This window comes from Thermobia domestica, chromosome 16 (assembly GCF_964235325.1).
Source record: "Thermobia domestica chromosome 16, izTheDome1.hap1.1, whole genome shotgun sequence".
NCBI classification, from domain to species: Eukaryota; Metazoa; Arthropoda; class Insecta; order Zygentoma; family Lepismatidae; genus Thermobia; species Thermobia domestica.
In genome coordinates this window covers 181,899,963-181,918,784 of record NC_137469.1, presented here as the reverse complement: position 1 = coordinate 181,918,784, position 18,822 = coordinate 181,899,963, and the positions used below count along the sequence as shown (strand labels likewise).

The 18,822-nt window shown below is 37.4% G+C and overlaps 1 protein-coding gene across 2 annotated transcripts in view; it reads right to left on the bottom strand.

The window, feature by feature from the left end:
- Positions 1-18,822, bottom strand: part of MetRS (methionyl-tRNA synthetase 1) — an 86,203-nt gene that overhangs the window by 29,316 nt on the left and 38,065 nt on the right. For both annotated transcript variants that reach the window (XM_081743326.1, XM_081743327.1), the window contains 4 exons: positions 15,093-15,202; positions 11,332-11,448; positions 5,918-6,121; positions 1,457-1,546 (listed from right to left, as the gene is read on the bottom strand). In XM_081743326.1, coding sequence (XP_081599452.1) covers positions 1,457-1,546; positions 5,918-6,121; positions 11,332-11,448; positions 15,093-15,202 — 521 coding nt within the window. The remainder of the gene's footprint in view (positions 1-1,456; positions 1,547-5,917; positions 6,122-11,331; positions 11,449-15,092; positions 15,203-18,822) is intronic.

Genomic DNA, 18,822 nt, shown 5'->3' with positions numbered 1-18,822 from the left:
TTTCATTAGATCCTGTGGTCACACTTAGCGAACGAATCACTGCCAACGATTATGTCGCAATTTTAGGAGACCACTTGCATCCTATGGTCCGGATGTTGTTCCCGGACAATGACGCCATCTTCCAGGATGATAATGCACCCATTCACACAGCTGGCGTTGTTGCAGCGTGGTTTGAGAAACATCGGGATGAAGTTCAACACCTCCCCTGGCCCGCCCAATCCCCAGATCTTAACATAATTGAACATCTGTGGTCCGTCTTGGAAACACGACTCCGGCGACGATTTCCACCTCCATCCTCTCTCACAGAACTGGCCGATGCCCTGCACGAGGAATGGTGTAAAATTCCACTTGCTACCATTCACGACCTCTATGCCTCCATCCCACGTCGCATCAAGGCTGTTCTGAAGGCGAAAGGCCCGACACCATATTAATCTGGTAAGTTGCAATTTCGTTCAGGTGTTTCCATTTTTCTGATCACTATCTGTATATTTATTCATCTTCTTCTTACTAGGTTTACAGTAACACGGACAACGAAATTTAACCACGCTAGTTTCATGTAGAAAGAGGCTAATACATTGTATTCAAATATTTACTGTTGACAGACCACACTGAATTTTGAACAATGTCCACCAATAATCTTAATTTTCCATTTGCCAGAGGTGGAACACATTACCTATCACAATTCCACTTTTGACCATGCCTTTCACGAACCATTTTTCCTCGTTTGCTTCAAAGAGTTGAAAGCTGTTAACGCTCACAAGTATTTTCGTTCAGTCCTTCTCCTTCACTCGTGGATAATATAGACTCATACATCAGACCCTCGGCGAAAAGATGATTAAAAGACACATGCTTTTACTATCCTATTCTCATAATAATCTCTTCTCATATCCATTTCTTTCATACGTTTCCTGCTCCGTAAGGGTCTTCACTATTGCGAAATTAAACTCCCGCTAATTTTAGAGTTTTTCTCTAATATCTTCAAGACAAAAATACTCGAAAAAGCAGAAACGTACTGAACTAGACACTACGATTTTGCATGTGATACCGTTATCACAACTCATCTATCTGCTTTCGATTTGCAACTGTAGATAGATTTAGCATTTTTTTGCGGGTTCTGTATATAGTGGCATACCAAAAGTAGATAGGTAAATTGTGGTAAAAGTACTACATGCAAAATGGTATTATCTAGTTCACTACGTTTCTGCTTTACGAATATTTTTATTTGTTTTGAGGATATTACAGAAAAACTCTAAAATTAGCGATAGTCTAATTTCGCTGTAGTGAAGACCCTTAATATTGTAACAGTTTGGTAAGAGAAAATTTGAACTCTAATAGATTTCAATATTACTAGAAGAATCATTTATGGAATGTAAAATATATTATAGTTAATATCTAATTACAGAATACATTAATTTCAAATAATGTGTTGAGTTTACAACATTATAAAAAGCCGTACCTGTCACACTGCTGACACAAGAGTTGCTCCATAGTATCCGAAGAGATGAAGCCATTTTGTTTCAACTTAAGGAATATCTGCTGACAAATCCTGAAAAGATTAAATTTCTATTATACACTATAGTAAGGAACAGGAGATAGCAATCAACACTTAACACTTCGTTGTAGAGTATTCTACAAGGATAAATCAAAAAGTAAGGTGAAATTGCCTGTCAAACCCATAGTATTGTGTGTAGCTAATTAATTCTTTTCCATGTTACAGGTAATCTGGTAATAGAAGAGGCTTGTACAACATTCTATGTCCACCCGTCTGGTGCTGAGAGCAACTCAAAGATGGCGCAACGACTGGAACATTACACCAAGGAGGAAGTGCGCGGTGTCATTCATTTTTTCTGGGCCAAGGGAACAAAACCATGTGATATTCATCGAGAATTGATGCAGGTCTACGGAGATAGTGTTATGTCGCTGAAACAAATGTACGTGTGGTGTAACGCATTTGCAAGTGGTAGGAGTACTGTCACAGATGATGGCAGAAGTGGCAGACCATCAACGTCCATCACCGACACGAATGTGGCTGTCGTCGATGCCATGATTCGTGAAGACAGAAGAGTGCAGTTGCAGGACATTGCCAATGAATTGAATATCTCTTATGGTTCCGTAAGCGGTATCGTCCATGACCAACTGGGCTTCACAAAAGTGTGTGCGCGCTGGGTACCCAAGCTTCTGAGTAACGAATACAAAAACCAGCGAATGGGCATTTCCCTGAGCCACCTCACACGTTATGCCGACGAAGGAAATTCATTCCTTCATCGCATCATAACGGACGATGAAACTCTGATACCTCTATGGACACCTGAATCCATCGTCACCACAGGCCAAGAAATGCAAGACAATAGCATCTGCCCAGAAAATAATGGCTACTGTCTTTTGGGACCGTCTCGGTGTTATTCATGTTGAATTTCTGGAAAAGGGTACGACCATTAATGCAGACACCTACTGCCAAACCCTGGACAGGCTGAAAGCAGCCATACGGCAGAAACGGCGGGGGGCACTCCGAGAGGGCGTGTTGTTACTGCATGATAACGTACGTCCACATACAGCCGAACGGACCCGTACACACCTCCGCGGGTTCAAGTGGGAAATTCTCGATCACCCTCCGTATAGCCCTGATTTAGCCCCGTCGGATTACCATTTGTTCGGCCCCCTGAAGCAACATCCCCGTGGGCAGCGTTTCCAGACACTGACAGAGGCACAACAGGCTACACGTACCTGGTTAGGAAATCTGGAACCACAATCCTTTGAACAGGGCATGGATGATTTGGTGCCACGTTGGAATAAATGTTTAGACAACTACGGTTCCTTCTTCGAATAATACTGTGATACCATACTTCAAACATAGTAAAGCTTCATCGACGTATCTCTGTACGCTTTTCTGTAAATCAACAATTCACCATACTTTTTGATTCACCCTTGAACTTCAGGAATTATTACTAGACAGCATATATATATATATATAAAGAAAAAGGGTAAAATTAACTTGTGAATTCCAAGTGGATACTCAGCATAAACATTTTCATTTAACAGTTCTCTTGAAGCATTACTAGTTCAAGGCTAGCAAGATACTCAAGTGAATACAACAGTACCAAATTCATTCAATACAGAAGGTTGTTCGCTGTGTATCCGACCATTTTCGAATCCGTACTGCCACCTGGTGTATCATGCTGGAACTATGGGTTTGCTGGCGGGAATAGTATTGTGACTGATCTTGTAGGTGCGTGAGTATTATCAAATGGCGCCGAAAATCAACCGGTATTGGGAGGGTTACGTAATGGGCTTTTTCATGCTAAGTTTTCGTACGTACGCATTGTAAAACAATGTTGGCAGAATGGGTTAACACACGGGGTGACTACTGCAAAAGCTATTGTGGCCCGTTACACAGAACAGGCTCCCTTTGCGACATTCATAAACGAAAACCACCAGAAGGGGGACTGCAAGCAAAGTGACACCCGTAGTGCTAAGGGGAATCCGCCGATTGGAGTGCCAAGAAAATCCCCCAACTCAACGTGATATGGACTACAGATTCCATCTCGCGCCGTCAACTGTGAACAAAACAATTCGCAAGCGCCTCAGGTTGAAGTGTGTGCGGAAGGCCCGTGTACACCACCTGCTACCGCGTCACATTGCCTAAGTACCGTAAGATAAACTACAGGAAACTGTATGAAAAATACCTGGCGGGTTCCAAATGAAAGAAAGTTGTTACAATGGATGAATCATATGTCTATCTCACTGCTGATGGTTACATTCGGGCGATCACATACCATGACACTGGCGGTAAGAGATGTACCAACTTTCTTCCTCAGTGTGAGGAAAGTTTCCCCTCGTTGCTTTATAGTTGTTACGGGATTCGGATATGAGGTCAGCTGATAAGCAAGGTGGACAAAAACGTCAAGGTGAATGCAAGATACTTCCAAGAATCCATTCTGACACCAATTTACCGGAGAGGCATCCCACAATTGTATGGAATGGACGCGAACCAGGTAAAGATCCATATGGACAAGGCTTCGAGTCATACAGCCAGAACATCTACATTTTTTATCAGGAAATGGCTGAGGAATTAGGAATTCGTGCCATTCCGTTCTAGGATATTCCTGTGAAAAGCTCAGATGCTAGTCCAATGGATTTTTTGCGCATTTGGATTGTTGAAACGTCGTCTTCAACATTGGCGCCCGCGCACTCTGGATGATCTATCGAAAGCTTGCAAGGAGGAGTGGGACAGAATTCCAATAGAACGTGGTCAGTGGTGCCGGCGCAGTATCTCTTAAGATCAAAAGTGGGCGGATGTAAAGCGAACAACTTTCTGTATTTGAACATTTTTAACGGGCACTTCTTTTTCTTCTTTTGCTCATTTACAAGTAAGACTGCTGCTGCCTGGGCATATCCGATGTCGCACGCTATATCTTTCTTCCTGTATATGAAAATATAATATAATGATACAAAATGAGATTTCAAAACAAAAATGTATGTTAATTTTCCTTAAAGCAACTGTAGATTCATACCTTGAACAACTCTCTTTTTTTACTTGAATAATAGTCAACTAATCTCAACGGCAACAACCATCTAACAACATGAAAAGAAACTGATCTACAGGCTTACGGTAAGTACACGAATAGTCACAAATGGATCAAAATCACGTTTAACAGTTCTATAGTAGTTGAATCTTTATAGCTGCAAATTTCATTTTATGATATCTGCAAACAGCTATGACTTCAGCCTCTTTTGGTTTATGTTAGTGTTCAAGACTCAATGTTTGTCGACTGACAATTGAAAATAGAAGTTAATTACATATTTGCGAACCTTTTCAATTATTTAGTACGTTTATTACACAGCAAAAAATGAGGTGTTAAAACAACACAAAATGATTACCACTTTAGTGTGTTACTTGCGCGTTAATTCAACACAAGGATATCACCTTCCGAGCATATCAGAAAACTCGTTACTGGCTGTGAGTATTTGCATTGCTTTACATTGTTTGGTATAAGCAAAGCTTTAAGCCGTGTATTTGACACTTATACCAAGTAAAGAATAACATTTTATGTTTTCTGTAATCGGTCACTATATTGGTCTTGTAAACCTGTGAATTGTCTGACAACAGTTACATGAAAGCAGTGCTACCATTTGCTTTCCTTATCTGTTATTCTTATGTCTTAGCACGTAAGAACAGAAAATGGCAGAACTTCTACTCACGTAACTGTTGTCAGACAATTCACAAGTTTATAAAACTGGTACTGTTACAGATTACAGAAAACATAGAATGTTATTCATTGTTTGGTATAAATGTCAAATATACTGTGTAAAGCTTTGCTTATACCAAACAATACCAAACAATAAAAACCAATACAAATTCTAACAACCAGTAACCAGTTATTTCTGATATACTTGAAAGGCGGTGTCCTTGGTGCTGAGTTAGCACACAAGTAACACGCTAAGGTGATAGTCATTTTGTGTTGTTTCAACACCTCGTTTTTTTGCTGTGTAGTTTTACGAATTTCCTAATATCTTTATAACCTAATTTACTCCTAAAACAGCCCGCCCCCAACCCTTCTCTAGAACAAATTTCAAAACGGGAATAGCTCGACTGGAGAAGCTCGTTACAAATTCAAAGTCGTTGTTACAAATTGAAACAATATTTGATAACAGCTATTACATGTAATAAGTTATTCCGAGCTACGTTAAACAAATCCTTAACACTTCTTTATTATTTAAAAAAAAAAAAAAAAAAAAAAAAAAAAAAAAAAAAAAAAACGAAACAAATAGTATAACAATAACCAACCCTACATACGTTTATTTTTCATTGACAAAACATGCTTTAGAAGACAAACACAGGTATTTATAGGTAGATGAAAAACTCTATCACATCAATATTATACACCATCGATTTTCATTATACATTGTGTTAACTTACTTTGTTTGTTCATTAGTCGTGGTTCTTCCGAAATGGTCAAAACTAATGCTGAACCATTTGTATATGGACTCATGGATTTTGTAATACTTATCACAAATCTCCCGAGGTGTCAGGCCTTCTTCCAAGGCCTTCGTCTCAGTTGCAGTCCCATACTCGTCTGTTCCACAAATGTATAACGTATTATAATTACGGAGACGACAAAACCTGGAAATAATAAAATAATAGTTACGCATAAATTTTTTGGAAGAACACATTTAAGTCATGTTTTCATATTTAAAAAAAAAAAAATGTTCCTACTAAAACATGCAACCTTAATAACGAAAGTTAAGCAATATTTATAACCTGCTATTTAGGTCCTATAACATATTTAAGCCGGGTTATTTTTATTGTTCAAGTAAAGCATTGACTAAATAACACCCCAGATGCGTTTTGAAACCAGATGATCAACTTGGAGGCGCCAAGTGGGGACGGAGGGGCGTGACTAATTTTTTTAAGGCAAATTTCAAAAATTTTTCACGGCCTTAGTTTTTAAGATATTAGATCGAAATTTTGCATACGGATTGTGTGCACCTTTGAGTATTGCTCAATTTTTTGAGATCCATATGGGAACCAGGGCAGGGGCCCGATGGACGCCACTATTCCAAGGGGGCGATATTTCAGAAAAATTTCTGATTTTTTCCAAATTTCCCGGTTCAGTTGTACGACACGGACATGTGAATGGTACCGCTGGAAAGGGCACATTATATTGAGGAAAATGGCGTTTAAACCGAGACTCTAGGCCAAATAGTATTGACGCAGTGATTTTTATATTTTTCCAAAAAATTTCAAATCCCTATGTGAACCCAGGTCCGGGCCAGAATGGCGCAAAAATTTATATATATATATATATATATATATATATATATATATATATATATATATATATATATAACTGGTTTTCCCCGATTATCCCGCCGTTTCTGGTGTATAATACGGACAAGCGAGTGGTACCACTGAAAAGGATGCTCTATTCTGAAAAAAAAAAAGAAAGAAAAAAACGAGGTATGAATCATGATCCTAGGATAAATAGTAAGGAAGCAGTAGCTGTTTGACAAGGTCTAAAATTTACCTCAAATTTGGAAATCATAATAGAGATGATGTTACAATAGTTTTGCACTTTAATGTGAAATAACTCAACGTGAACGTGAACTAGTGCTAATTACACAATAAGTGAACTTGGATCTGCCATTCTTGCAAACTGGTGTTAGGCTCAATGACAAGAGTGCATCAAGTATATTTCTATGCTTGCTTTCACTTGAAAATTAGAAAATGCTCTGGAGCATATGCAGCTTTGCTTTATCTATCTATCTATCTATCTATATATATATATATATATATATATATATATATATATATATCTATCTATCTATATATATATATATATATATATATATATATATATAAAAGTATATTCATACCTTCATATAATAATAATAATACAGTGTGTTTGAAAAAGAACTCCCTAGTTTTAATGTGTCCTAGAATCTGTACAAAGAGACATACATTATTCTAGTTTGTGGTGTTTGATTCATCAACTCTCCAAGTTTGGTTCCCCTGCAGTTGGCAGGTCTGCTTGACCTTGAGACGCCATCAGTGCTGCTTTTCCCTCTGTTTCCTCAGTTCAGTCCAGGCAGGCGTGCAGTGCAGACCAACTCAGCAACAATGTGTACCCCGCAACAGAAAGTGCAGTGTATTATTTGGCTTGTGAAAACTGAGTCAGTTATAACAGTGCAACGTAATTTTAGACGTCAGTATGGTTGTGAACCACCTACAGCAAAAACTATCTGTCATTGGCAAAAGACTTTCAAGGAAACCAGTAGTGTTTTAAAAGCAAAATCCCCAGGCAGACCGTGAACTTCTGAAGATCATGTTGAACAGATCCGTGTTGCTTGTGTTAGAGCCCGAAGAAGTCATTGGCCAGACGTAGTCTATCTACTATTAGGAGTGCCTGAAGGTACTGTGTATGAAAGATTTAAGTTGCGCGCCTACAAATTGCAACTGTTACATGAAATTAAACCTACTGATAACATCGAAAAGTATGAGTTTGCTGCTGACTTTCTACACAGAATTGATGATGATGTCAATTAAAAAAAAAGAAAAAAGAAAAGAAAAGAAAGATTCTCTTTTCCGATGAGGCTACATTTCATGTCAGTGGAACAGTTAATCGTCATAACAGCAGAATTTAGGGGGACAGAGCATCCACATGAAGTTATTCAGCATCAACATGACTCTCCCATACTTAATGTCTGATGCGGTTTGATGGAAGACCGTGTGATTAGTCCTTTCATTTTTGTAGAAAAAACAATGAACGGGGACGTTTAGTATGACATGCTGACAGAGTACGCCTTTCTCCAAATGGACGATATTGAGGCGGAAAAGGGGCTTGTGTTTTTCGAACAAGATGGCGCCCCACCTCATTACAGTAACCATGTACGTACGGCTCTTGACACTCGCTTTCCAGGAAGATGGATAGGCAGGGCTGGCCCAATACCTTGGCCAGTACGAAGCCCAGACTTAACCCCACTGGACTTTTTCTTTTGGGGCCACATAAAAAATGTTGTGTAGAGTGAAAAGATCACAGACATCAATCATTTACGGGAAAGAATCGTCGCGGAGGTTGGGACAATTGCACCTGAAATATTGGTGAATACGTGGAGAGAAGTGGAATATCGTCTCGACGTGTGCAGGGCCACAAATGGATCCTACGTTGAAGTCTACCAACACTAAACAAAACTTGAAGAAATTCTCTTTCATGATATGTACTCAATGATGTAAGTTTTCATCCATTTCCCAATTAAATTTATACTTAAAACTACGGAGTTCTTTTCCAAACGCCCTGTAACAATACTTTCAAAGTTTACTTTTTAGTTCCGGAATACTGACTGATATTACAAAATTGAATTATAGTTTACTGACAATACAGCTGGACTTTCGAAACAATAATATTGGTTTTCAGTTAAATTCAGAAATCTTGCAAAAGAACTTTCAACATGTATTTTAATATATATATATTGCCTATATGAAAATATATAATCAGAATTCATTGTTGCTGCAGCGTATTAAAGAAATAATGAATTGATCCGACATTAGTATATTAGTTGAAGGCTAATTAAGGTATTTGTTCATTTTAATATTTCAGACATTACGCATGTTTAAGATTGAGGTCAAGACTGATAAAAATAATAAACACTTAATCATTTGCTTGAAACCTACTCCATTGAATTATTGAATCAGAACATGTACTCAAGACTGCTGAATATATAAATCCTGAAATATGAAGTAACTTGTATGTTGTTAACCACATCTGAACACTACAAATGTCAATTATGTACAAAAGATTGAATAATTCGTGATCTTGTAGGTTATCTCACAAATCTATATAGTCGTTGGATATGTGCATTACGAATGGATCTTGTATCGGACAGCAACTGCAATGGATTTTTTCAAAAATATAATTTGAATTTATGAAATAAATATTGTTTTTCCGTTTACCTAAACGAAATAAGAATAGATAATTAAAAATAAAGTTTTCTATTTTAATTTACGAATAAATTATTTTTAAGTCTGTAGGAAACAATAGAATAGTCTATCGAGTTCCATTTGAAAGAATGAGCTCCAGAATGAAGTTCCTGAAATTTTGATGATGCACTGTTTTAGATGTGACAAGATATTTGCTTTCTTTCAGAGATAAGTTAACAGAGTTGAGCCTTATAATATGTACTGCAGAATAGTCAAACGGTATTGCGCGAGTTTAAATTTGTCATATATTTCCAGAGATTAATATATACTTCACATTCTTGAAACTATTCCCGTTATTACAATAGTTACGATTAAAATTACTACAGTAGAGTACCGAATGTGGACGGAGTTCGTGAAAATGCCGGGTTATCGGGCATGGAGTTAAAAAAAGAATAAGTACGAGTGTTTTCTCAGAATGTACAGTACTGTACTTGTATCTATTGATTACTTGAGAATACAACACAGAATAAACTGCCCAATTACCCTTAAACAAAGGAAAAGTACTTACTTTATGAAGGCATTGAGCTTTTACCATACATGAAACGAAAATTAATGAATACACACTGTACAGTAATTTACCTGATAATACAGACCTCTGAAAAATACTTGAACGGGTTTGCACGCTTTTTTTTTTTTATATAACCTACCTACCTGGGTGTGGCCGAGTTATCCGGACTGCCGGGCTATCGAACGCCGAGTTTTAGGTATTCTACTGATCATACATTTTGAGTATCTTTTCAGTGTCTGAAGAAATATGATCGTCGCAAAAACAGAAGTTCACATTGCATCCTATTATGCGTCAAATCAATCCAATAAGAATTGTAGTTATCCATCTATCAAATATCTGTTTATATCATTCTCCCACCTTCTCAGACTGGCGAAAGGCTATTTATCCCTTACATCAGCGGTTCTCAACCTCATTTCTATCACGACCTCCATTTTATCACATTCTCTTGCCAGTGACCCCCTTATAATTTTTGGTTTGTAATGAACTTGTGTGGGACTTTTTATATGCCTATTGCGGAGATTTCACGTTATCCATATATTTCTATAGTAGTAAAATCCACCTCTTGTATATAGTGGATACTGTATACATAGCTTCCCTAAAAGCGAATGGATTAAAAATGACAAACATCGAATCCGATCCGTCATACTGTTTCAAAATGGAGGCGGTCTGAGAAGTTTAAAATTTTATATCTGCTTTAATTTTGGGTCATATAAGAAAAAGTGATTTCTAATTTTGGTTAAAAAACTTTTTAAAAAAAATTTTGAGTATTTTACTTTTCGAGAGGCCGCTACTTTGGGTTACCTCATATTGTTATGAATTTGGTGCACTGTTGTGTACGTATTCAGTATCAGCAAAAACTGTTAAAAACAAGTTGTTTATATTTAAAATTTAGGAAACAAAATCCCACACCAAAAACCTACGTTCATTCTGGCCAGCTTCCTGGAAAAAAGACTACTCGCTCACACACATACGTATCTCACTTGATTTCAATTTTAATTGTATTTCAATATGAAGATATCGTTGTATTTGTATTTTCCTTGTATTTCAATATGCAGTTCTCATTAGTTTCATATCGTACCTCTTTCATTTAAATTGATTTTTAACCAACTCTGGACCTGTTGGAAATGTTTAGTAGATCTATTCTTAACAGTATACATGAAACTAAGAATATGCCTGTCCTAACAAAATTCAAAATAATATTTAAAAATATTTGCGGGTATTAGTTTCTAATTACATTTATCTCTTCCGCTTATTTTCGCGACCCCCATCTTGAGAAACCCTACCCTACATAATAATCGGCGACTTTTAGATATAGAGTTCTACAACAATTTCCTACAAACCATCTTACCTAGCAAAGACGTCTGCAGATAAAACGCATCCAATAATGTTGCCCAAATGAGGAACATTGTTTACATAGGGTAACGCAGAAGTTATTAGTACATTTCGCTCTCCCTTCACTGGTAATCTGAAATAAAATAGCAATGCTTTGTTAATTTCTTCCAAGATTTACACACTTCATATCTTTCTATTTTTATATATGTGGTCATCTCTCTTTAAGTATACTTTCGGCTCTGCTATTTAACACCTTCACGCTGATGATGGTTTGAATTCTACATGTCGGAGATTGAACAAAAAGTTGATGGTAACAATGCTTTTGCCTCTTAAATAATAAATTCTACGCTCCATGCGGTATCTAAGAACGTATTAGGCTTTACTTAAAACACAGACTATCTAACAAGCACTACTTATGTGTGACGATAAGCAATGTTAGTTTTACTCATTCTACTTAAATTGATTTTACGTACAAATATATACTAAGTATTCGGCACATTCCTGTGGAAGAGCGTTAGGACGACTTTTTACACTTGACTGTGCATTGGGCAATGATATTGATATTGTTGAGCGTGTATTTCCTTTTATGCACGCTTGTAACATTGCTCACGTTCTCTGAGCTTTTTGTCATTTGCTCTTTTATTTATTCTTGCTGCATTTTTATATTTTATTCTGACTTTTTCTTGGGGGGGCGGTGGCCCAGTGGTAGAGGGTTCACCTCTGGTGCGTGGGGTCCCTGGTTCCATCCCAGCTCGCGTCAAGTGAGCTTTGTGGTGGATAAACATCGTGTGCGTGGGTTTTCTCGGGGTTCCCTTGTTTCCTCCCACTTTCTTCATTCATATCACTTAAAGATTTCATTTCTTTTCATTTTCATTTTATTCTGACTTTTTATTGCTTTTTTTACTATTTTTTGTTATTGTTATATACTTCTCTAATGCTATTATTAGTATTCATTGTTATTGTTATACTGTATATTTGTTATACTCAAGTATTTATTATTTTCTCCTTTTTTTAAAGTTTTTATATACATTTTGTAAGTTTTTTCTTATAATACATTCGTTTTTGATTGATTGATTTTGAGTTTTACGTCCTGTTCAGCAGCGAGGCTATATGAGACGTGGACCTACTGATTAACGTGGAATCCGAACCACATGAGCTACCGCCGGGAATCGAACCCGGGTCTCCCGCGTCAAAGGCGCGTACGCTAACCGCTTAGCCACGGAGGAGCTCTACATTCGTTTTTAAATTTTATTTATGGCAGTCTATGTCTTAGAACTGTCGTGTCGATCGTGAGGGGGACAAATAGTTTCGATGCTGACGCAATCAATCAATCAATCAATCAATCAATTCAATCAATCAATCAATGTAAAAACATATTTTATGCGATACACGACATTAACAGGTGAATATTGCGAGATGCACTTGGCCCCGTAAGAATACTTTTGTATAGACCCATCGCATCATTCAACTAAAACATCACGCGCTAAACTGAGAATCTGAACTTTATTTTAAAAAGATACATCATTTAAAAAGGGTTGTCATGTCTTCATTCATGGTTCCATTATTCGTGCTACGATGAAAAAGTAAAGCAGCCTTATTTTACTATATTCTTTATATGAGAGTAAATGCAATTTCTGCGATATTTCAACCGAAAACAAAAATAGAATGAGGTTTGGGAGAGAGAAATCGGATATGAAAGGTCTAAAACTGAACCGTAAAAAAAGTTGTAATCTTATTATAATAGAAAATTAGAATACAAGTATTTCAGTCCGTGAATAGTGCTCGTAATAGAAGCCTCTACTTGTGTTACCCCTCTCCCTAACGCCAATAGATGACGCTACCTTGTAGGCAATTGCAACTGCATTGTTTTAGTTTATTTGAAAATCAGGCAAAGCATGATCTTAACCTATAGTGTTCAGTGTGCCACAGGTTGGGGAGAACGATTAATAGAAGCGCGGTTTCACGAAAATGGTTGTTAGATATTCAGGGTTTCTAACTGAACTTCAATCTAAATATCTGATTGCCTATCTCATCGAACAGTACTTATTTGGAACGCAACAACTTCTGAGATGCAGTTTTAAAATCTCCATTGTCCATTTCTTTTCCCAAAACTACCTGATTTTTATCTTCGTGATCAAGGATGCCTATTTTGAAAACTATACTTCCAGAGGATATATTCTGAGCTACAATTTGTAATGGGTAATTTGGTGTGACTTGAGTTTAGTCTCCCTTTCAGCAGCGAGGTTATATGATGACACGTGGACCAACACCTTAACAGGAGATCCTAACCATATGAATTCCCGCCCGGAATGGAACCCGGGTTTCCGGAGCCAGAAGTCCATATGCTATCCACATAGTCACGAGGGAGCGCTTTGTATTAGGTAATCATGCTAATAAAATCGATCCTCTGATTCCTTAACAGTTAAAAATATTATTACTATGATTGCTAAGAATTCAAATTTGAATTTTGCGAATTATAAATAACGATCTGCGTGGAGATTTAGAAATCACTGCACGCTGTAATGCAAGGCTATAGGACATTCTATGATGACAATAAACAATCTACCTTATTTAAAGAGCAAGTTCAAATTTCATTAAATCGGTGTCCTTTCATTTATTAATGCAACATTCTACACAGTATTTTATATGTTAATGAAAACTAGGGATGTACCGATATCACTTTTTCACCGATACTCTTGGACATATATCTTATATATTATCAGGAATTTTCATAATAATGGAATGTTCAACATTGTAATAGGGTATATTAGATATAAGGGCAAAATTTGATATACAAAGACAAAAATCAGAATTTCATATTAGGTTCCACACAAAAAATATATTTCCTCTAAATTTAATCGAGCTGACATAAAATGAACTAAAAAAGTAGGAAATACTTATAAAGTGTAAACTTAATTCTACGAGTCAGTGATTGATAATGTAATTTGATAGTTACATTGTACTTACTTGTTATTTAAGTGAAGTCGAAAACCACAAAACTATTAACTTTAGAACTAAATAAAAACCAGTAAGTAGAAAAAAAATAAAGGGACAGTTTTGTAGGTTTCTTCCATAGCAATTTCTTCTGAATCGAAACCTGTCTTGTTTGGGATTGAAATTACGGGTCTGCTATCCTGACCATGGGCGACCGAAGGGGGAGGGCAAAGTAGAAACCCCCCTGGCTCACGAAAATGTATACGTAACATAGCAAACCACGTATATTAAATACCAGACGTAATATATCAACCATGGAGTAAGCCCCCACTAGAAAATTTTCTTCGGGCGTTCATGATCCTGACTGAGAACCTTTGGCTTTTCTTCACCACTATTTTGACATCGAAGGACTGAAAATATCAGATGCGTACGAGTAGTGCAAATCAAAGGCGTACACATGCGTAATGAAATCGACTGTACAATTGACAATTTAGATCAACTCGAAGTCTAAAACAAACCGATGAAATATAAATGTCACTGTTAATATTAAACTAAAAACAGTTCGAAAAATGTATCGGTAAATATCTGTTTATTTTCCGATATCGGTACTCCCAAAAGTGTCCGATATCACCGATACCGATGTATCGGTAAATCTCTAATGAAAGCTGGGTTAATTTACTGAAAATCAAACTCATCTTTGATCGGGTATTTCTATGCAGTCACTCCAGTTAACCGCAATGATCATATGTCAGCTGTGATATTTAATAACACGGAAGTCTTTAAAACCAAATTATTAAACTATCGCCTTTTCAGCCTGTGTTTATACTATATACATCTACTTACACTGGACAGGAATGTATTTTCGGCTTTTTTCTTCTACTTCTTCCATTCAACCAAGCCTCCTCTACGGCTATTATTTCATCTTCTGATAAAGGTAATTCTTTCGTTAATATCTGTAATACAAAGAAAGGGATTGAATTTTAACTTGAATAATCAAATTATATTAGTTGCTAATTTCATTACTGGCTCCATCACAGGGAACACACAAACACTATTTACCTTGTCTCACGATATATTAGCTCTTCAACGAATAAAAGTAGCATTGGTAAATAAGAGAAAATTTGCCAGAGAATTAAACTCCACTATTTCATAAGGAATTGCTAAAAACTCGCAACGCGGTGATTAGTTTCTGCAACCTTGTCCATTCATTAAATTGTTGTATTCCTCACCAGTTCACATGAAAAACTTACAATGTCTGTCTATGGAGGACTTTAAAGACAATAAGGATCCCAAGTAATTCAAGAACGTCTTTGTACTTAGAATTTCTTTTAATAATCTACAAAGTAATCTCTTAAACGCTCAAGTTACCTATATTCCTTATACTATTGAAAGTGCCACCTCTCTATACGTCAGAAGGTATTCATGCGGAAGATAGGTATATTTGTGTTCCGTAGAGCACGAAATCTTCATCTATGAATTTCGTACCTGTATATGCGTGTAGTAGTTTGAAACATATAATGATAAATTTTTGCTACCTTCCCTTTCCTCCACCCTTTCGGACTTGAGATCGTGAAAACCTGTCAACATACCAACGATCATAGTTTGTACTAGTTTGGCATTGATGGTTCGACTGTCTCGAACGAATTCTTAGTGAATTATTCTCTCACAATAAGACGGAGAACATCACCTTCTCATTTGAAACTCTAGTGTTTGACAGCAGGATTCGACATGTGACTCTTCTTTAATCACTCCTTACTTCGGAGAAGTATACAGTTTACGTTGCATTTTATTCTTTTCCCGAAACGCAGATCACGTGAGTTTTGCAGGACTTCCTTGCAAGCATCTATTCACTACCGTGCTTGAACTGCAGTCAAATTCGTTAGGTACAATTCGGGAGATCCGGATGCTTTTGTCGAAAGCGTAAATAATACGAACCATACTATATACTATGAGATACCCGAGCCCGCGTAATAGTTTCCGAGTACTATGACCTGCCCCATGACTTTGGAATCCAGTTTTCTGCCTACCTACCCCGGCTGAACAAAGGTGGCCAGTATGTCAGGTGTCTTGTGAGGAATAGCGTCCAAAATGATGACAGTCTACAGAATTCATGGTAAAACCACTTGAACGGAAAAGGAGTTACAGTGGCAGCTCTTGGCGAGCACTGAAGAGGATTGTCACCAGCGAAAAAAGTGGCACTGCAGCTATGAAAAACATTTTGCATAGCATATTAGCAGATTCACACTCGGACGCAAATCGCTTAACCTCTGCAGTCGAATTAAAACCTCAAAACCGATTATCACCGTTAACCAGTGTTTTATCCAGGCATATTATTTTAGAAGGGGAAAATGTCCCCCAAAATTTTTGAAAATATAGGTATAGATATACACCCTCCATTCCAAAAGAAACCGAACTTTTGAAAACAAATAGTACCACTAGTGCCATCTGTTGTAATATTTTACCGGTAGATGGCGTAGTCCCTCATTGACAACTGGTATAAATGTCATGACATTTGGATGCACGGCAACAAAGTTATTGCGTTTCAACTGTCAGTGTGTTGTGTACATCGGTCGGAAAATGAGTTTCAAACAACGAGTTTTGTGTTAAACTGGGTAAAACTTTTAGTGAAACGCACCAAATGCTACAAAATGCATATGGTGATGAGTGTCTATCCCGTACGCAAGTTTACGAGTGGTTCAGGCGATTCAAATCGGGTAGAGAGACGCTGGATGATGACGAAAGATCAGGCCGTCCCAGAACCGGATTATCGGAAGAAAACATCGAAAAAGTGCGTGAATTCATCAAACATAACAAAAAATCGTCGGTGAAAGTTATTGAAATGGAATTAGGCATTCCTCAAACAACCGCATACCGCATTTTGACCGAAGTTTTGGGCCTTAAGAAGGTTAATTCGCGGTTTGTACCACACAAACTCACCGAAGACCAAAAAGTTGATCGAATTGCGCATTGCAAAGACATCGTTAAAAGTGCTCGGCAGGATCGAAACTTCTTGAAATCGATTGTAACTGGTGACGAGACGTGGTGTTTTGAATATGAGCCCGAAACAAAGCGGCAAAGTGCTGAATGGAGAGCGCCGGATGAAGGAACACCCAAAAAAAGTCGCTTGGTGAAGTCAAAAGGTGATGCTGATTTGATTTTACGATTCAAAAGGAATTATCCACAAAGAATTTGTTCAGCCCGGCCAGACAGTCACTGGAGAGTTTTACTTGAGCGTCATGAAGCGTTTGCTGGCAAGAATTTGTCGTATTCGGCCCGAATATCGCGAAATCGGCAGTTGGACTCTTTTGGACGATAATGCACCATCACATCGTTCGCGACTTGTAACTGAATTTTTGGTCAAAAATCACATTATTCGGTTGCATCATCCGCCCTATTCACCAGATCTCGCTCCGTGCGATTTCTATCTGTTCCCGAAACTGCATTTGGCGATGAAAGGAAAGTGGCACGCATCGATTGATGCCATTGAGAAGGCGACGACCGCCGTCCTAAAGACCATTCCAATAAAGGACATGGAGAAGTCGTTTGACAACTTTGTGGAGCGTGCAAATATGTGTATCGATGCAGAAGGGGAATACATTGATTAATAAAAATGATTTGTTCCAAAATGTACATTGCTTTTTTGTTTTTTTAAAACGTTCGGTTTCTTTTGGAATGAAGGGGGTATATGTTTCCGGTTTCAAATTTAACGTGCAGTTTGTTTTTCCAATTTGCGAGTTTTCAGTCGATGTCTTTTTTTATATAGGCCTATCGCAAAAAGTCTCATTTTTTTCATGGTACAATTTTTATATTTCCCCACTTCCCTCGTCATTTCGAGAAAAACCTTGCTAAAATTCTCTGCCGCTTTTATCTGAGACGCTGAACACTAAGCAAACTGTCGGCACGAAGCAACGACAGAAAAAAAATAAGTGTGTTGATAGGTTGAGTTAATTTTTAGTTTAGCGTCCTTTTCAGCAGCGAGGCTATATGAGACGTGGACCTACTGATTAACGAGGAATCCGAACCACATGAGCTCCCGCAGGGAATCGAACCCGGGTCTCTCACGCCAAAGGCGAGTACGCATACCGCTTAGCCACGAGGGAGCTCTAAATGTGTTGATCGGGTTTTAATGTGGTATATTTGTGCTTTTTGAGGTGTAATGCTTGGACTGTTATATTCTTTATAAAAGTGTTATTTGAAGTATCCGAAATTCAGTCGACTAGAATGTTGATGATAATATGTCGTGTTTAAAGAGCAAAACAATCACACGTGGCTTTTGCCGCTAGGCAATAGTAGTGCTCTTTTTTCATCATGTAGTATATATTATAAAGATAGACCACTTCTGAAATGTTCTAATAATACTTTCATAACGAAAGGTTTCACAAACTAGAATTAAAGTACAGGTATAAATCCAAAAGATAATAAACTTTTAAAACATGAACAAAGCAGATCTCATACAAAAGTTCTTAGTAGTGACTGCGAGGCAAAAAGAATGATGGAAAAATGTACTGTATATTCGATGTTACACAGATAATCTCAAAAAACAGAAAGAAGAAAATTTTCAAATATTAAGTGA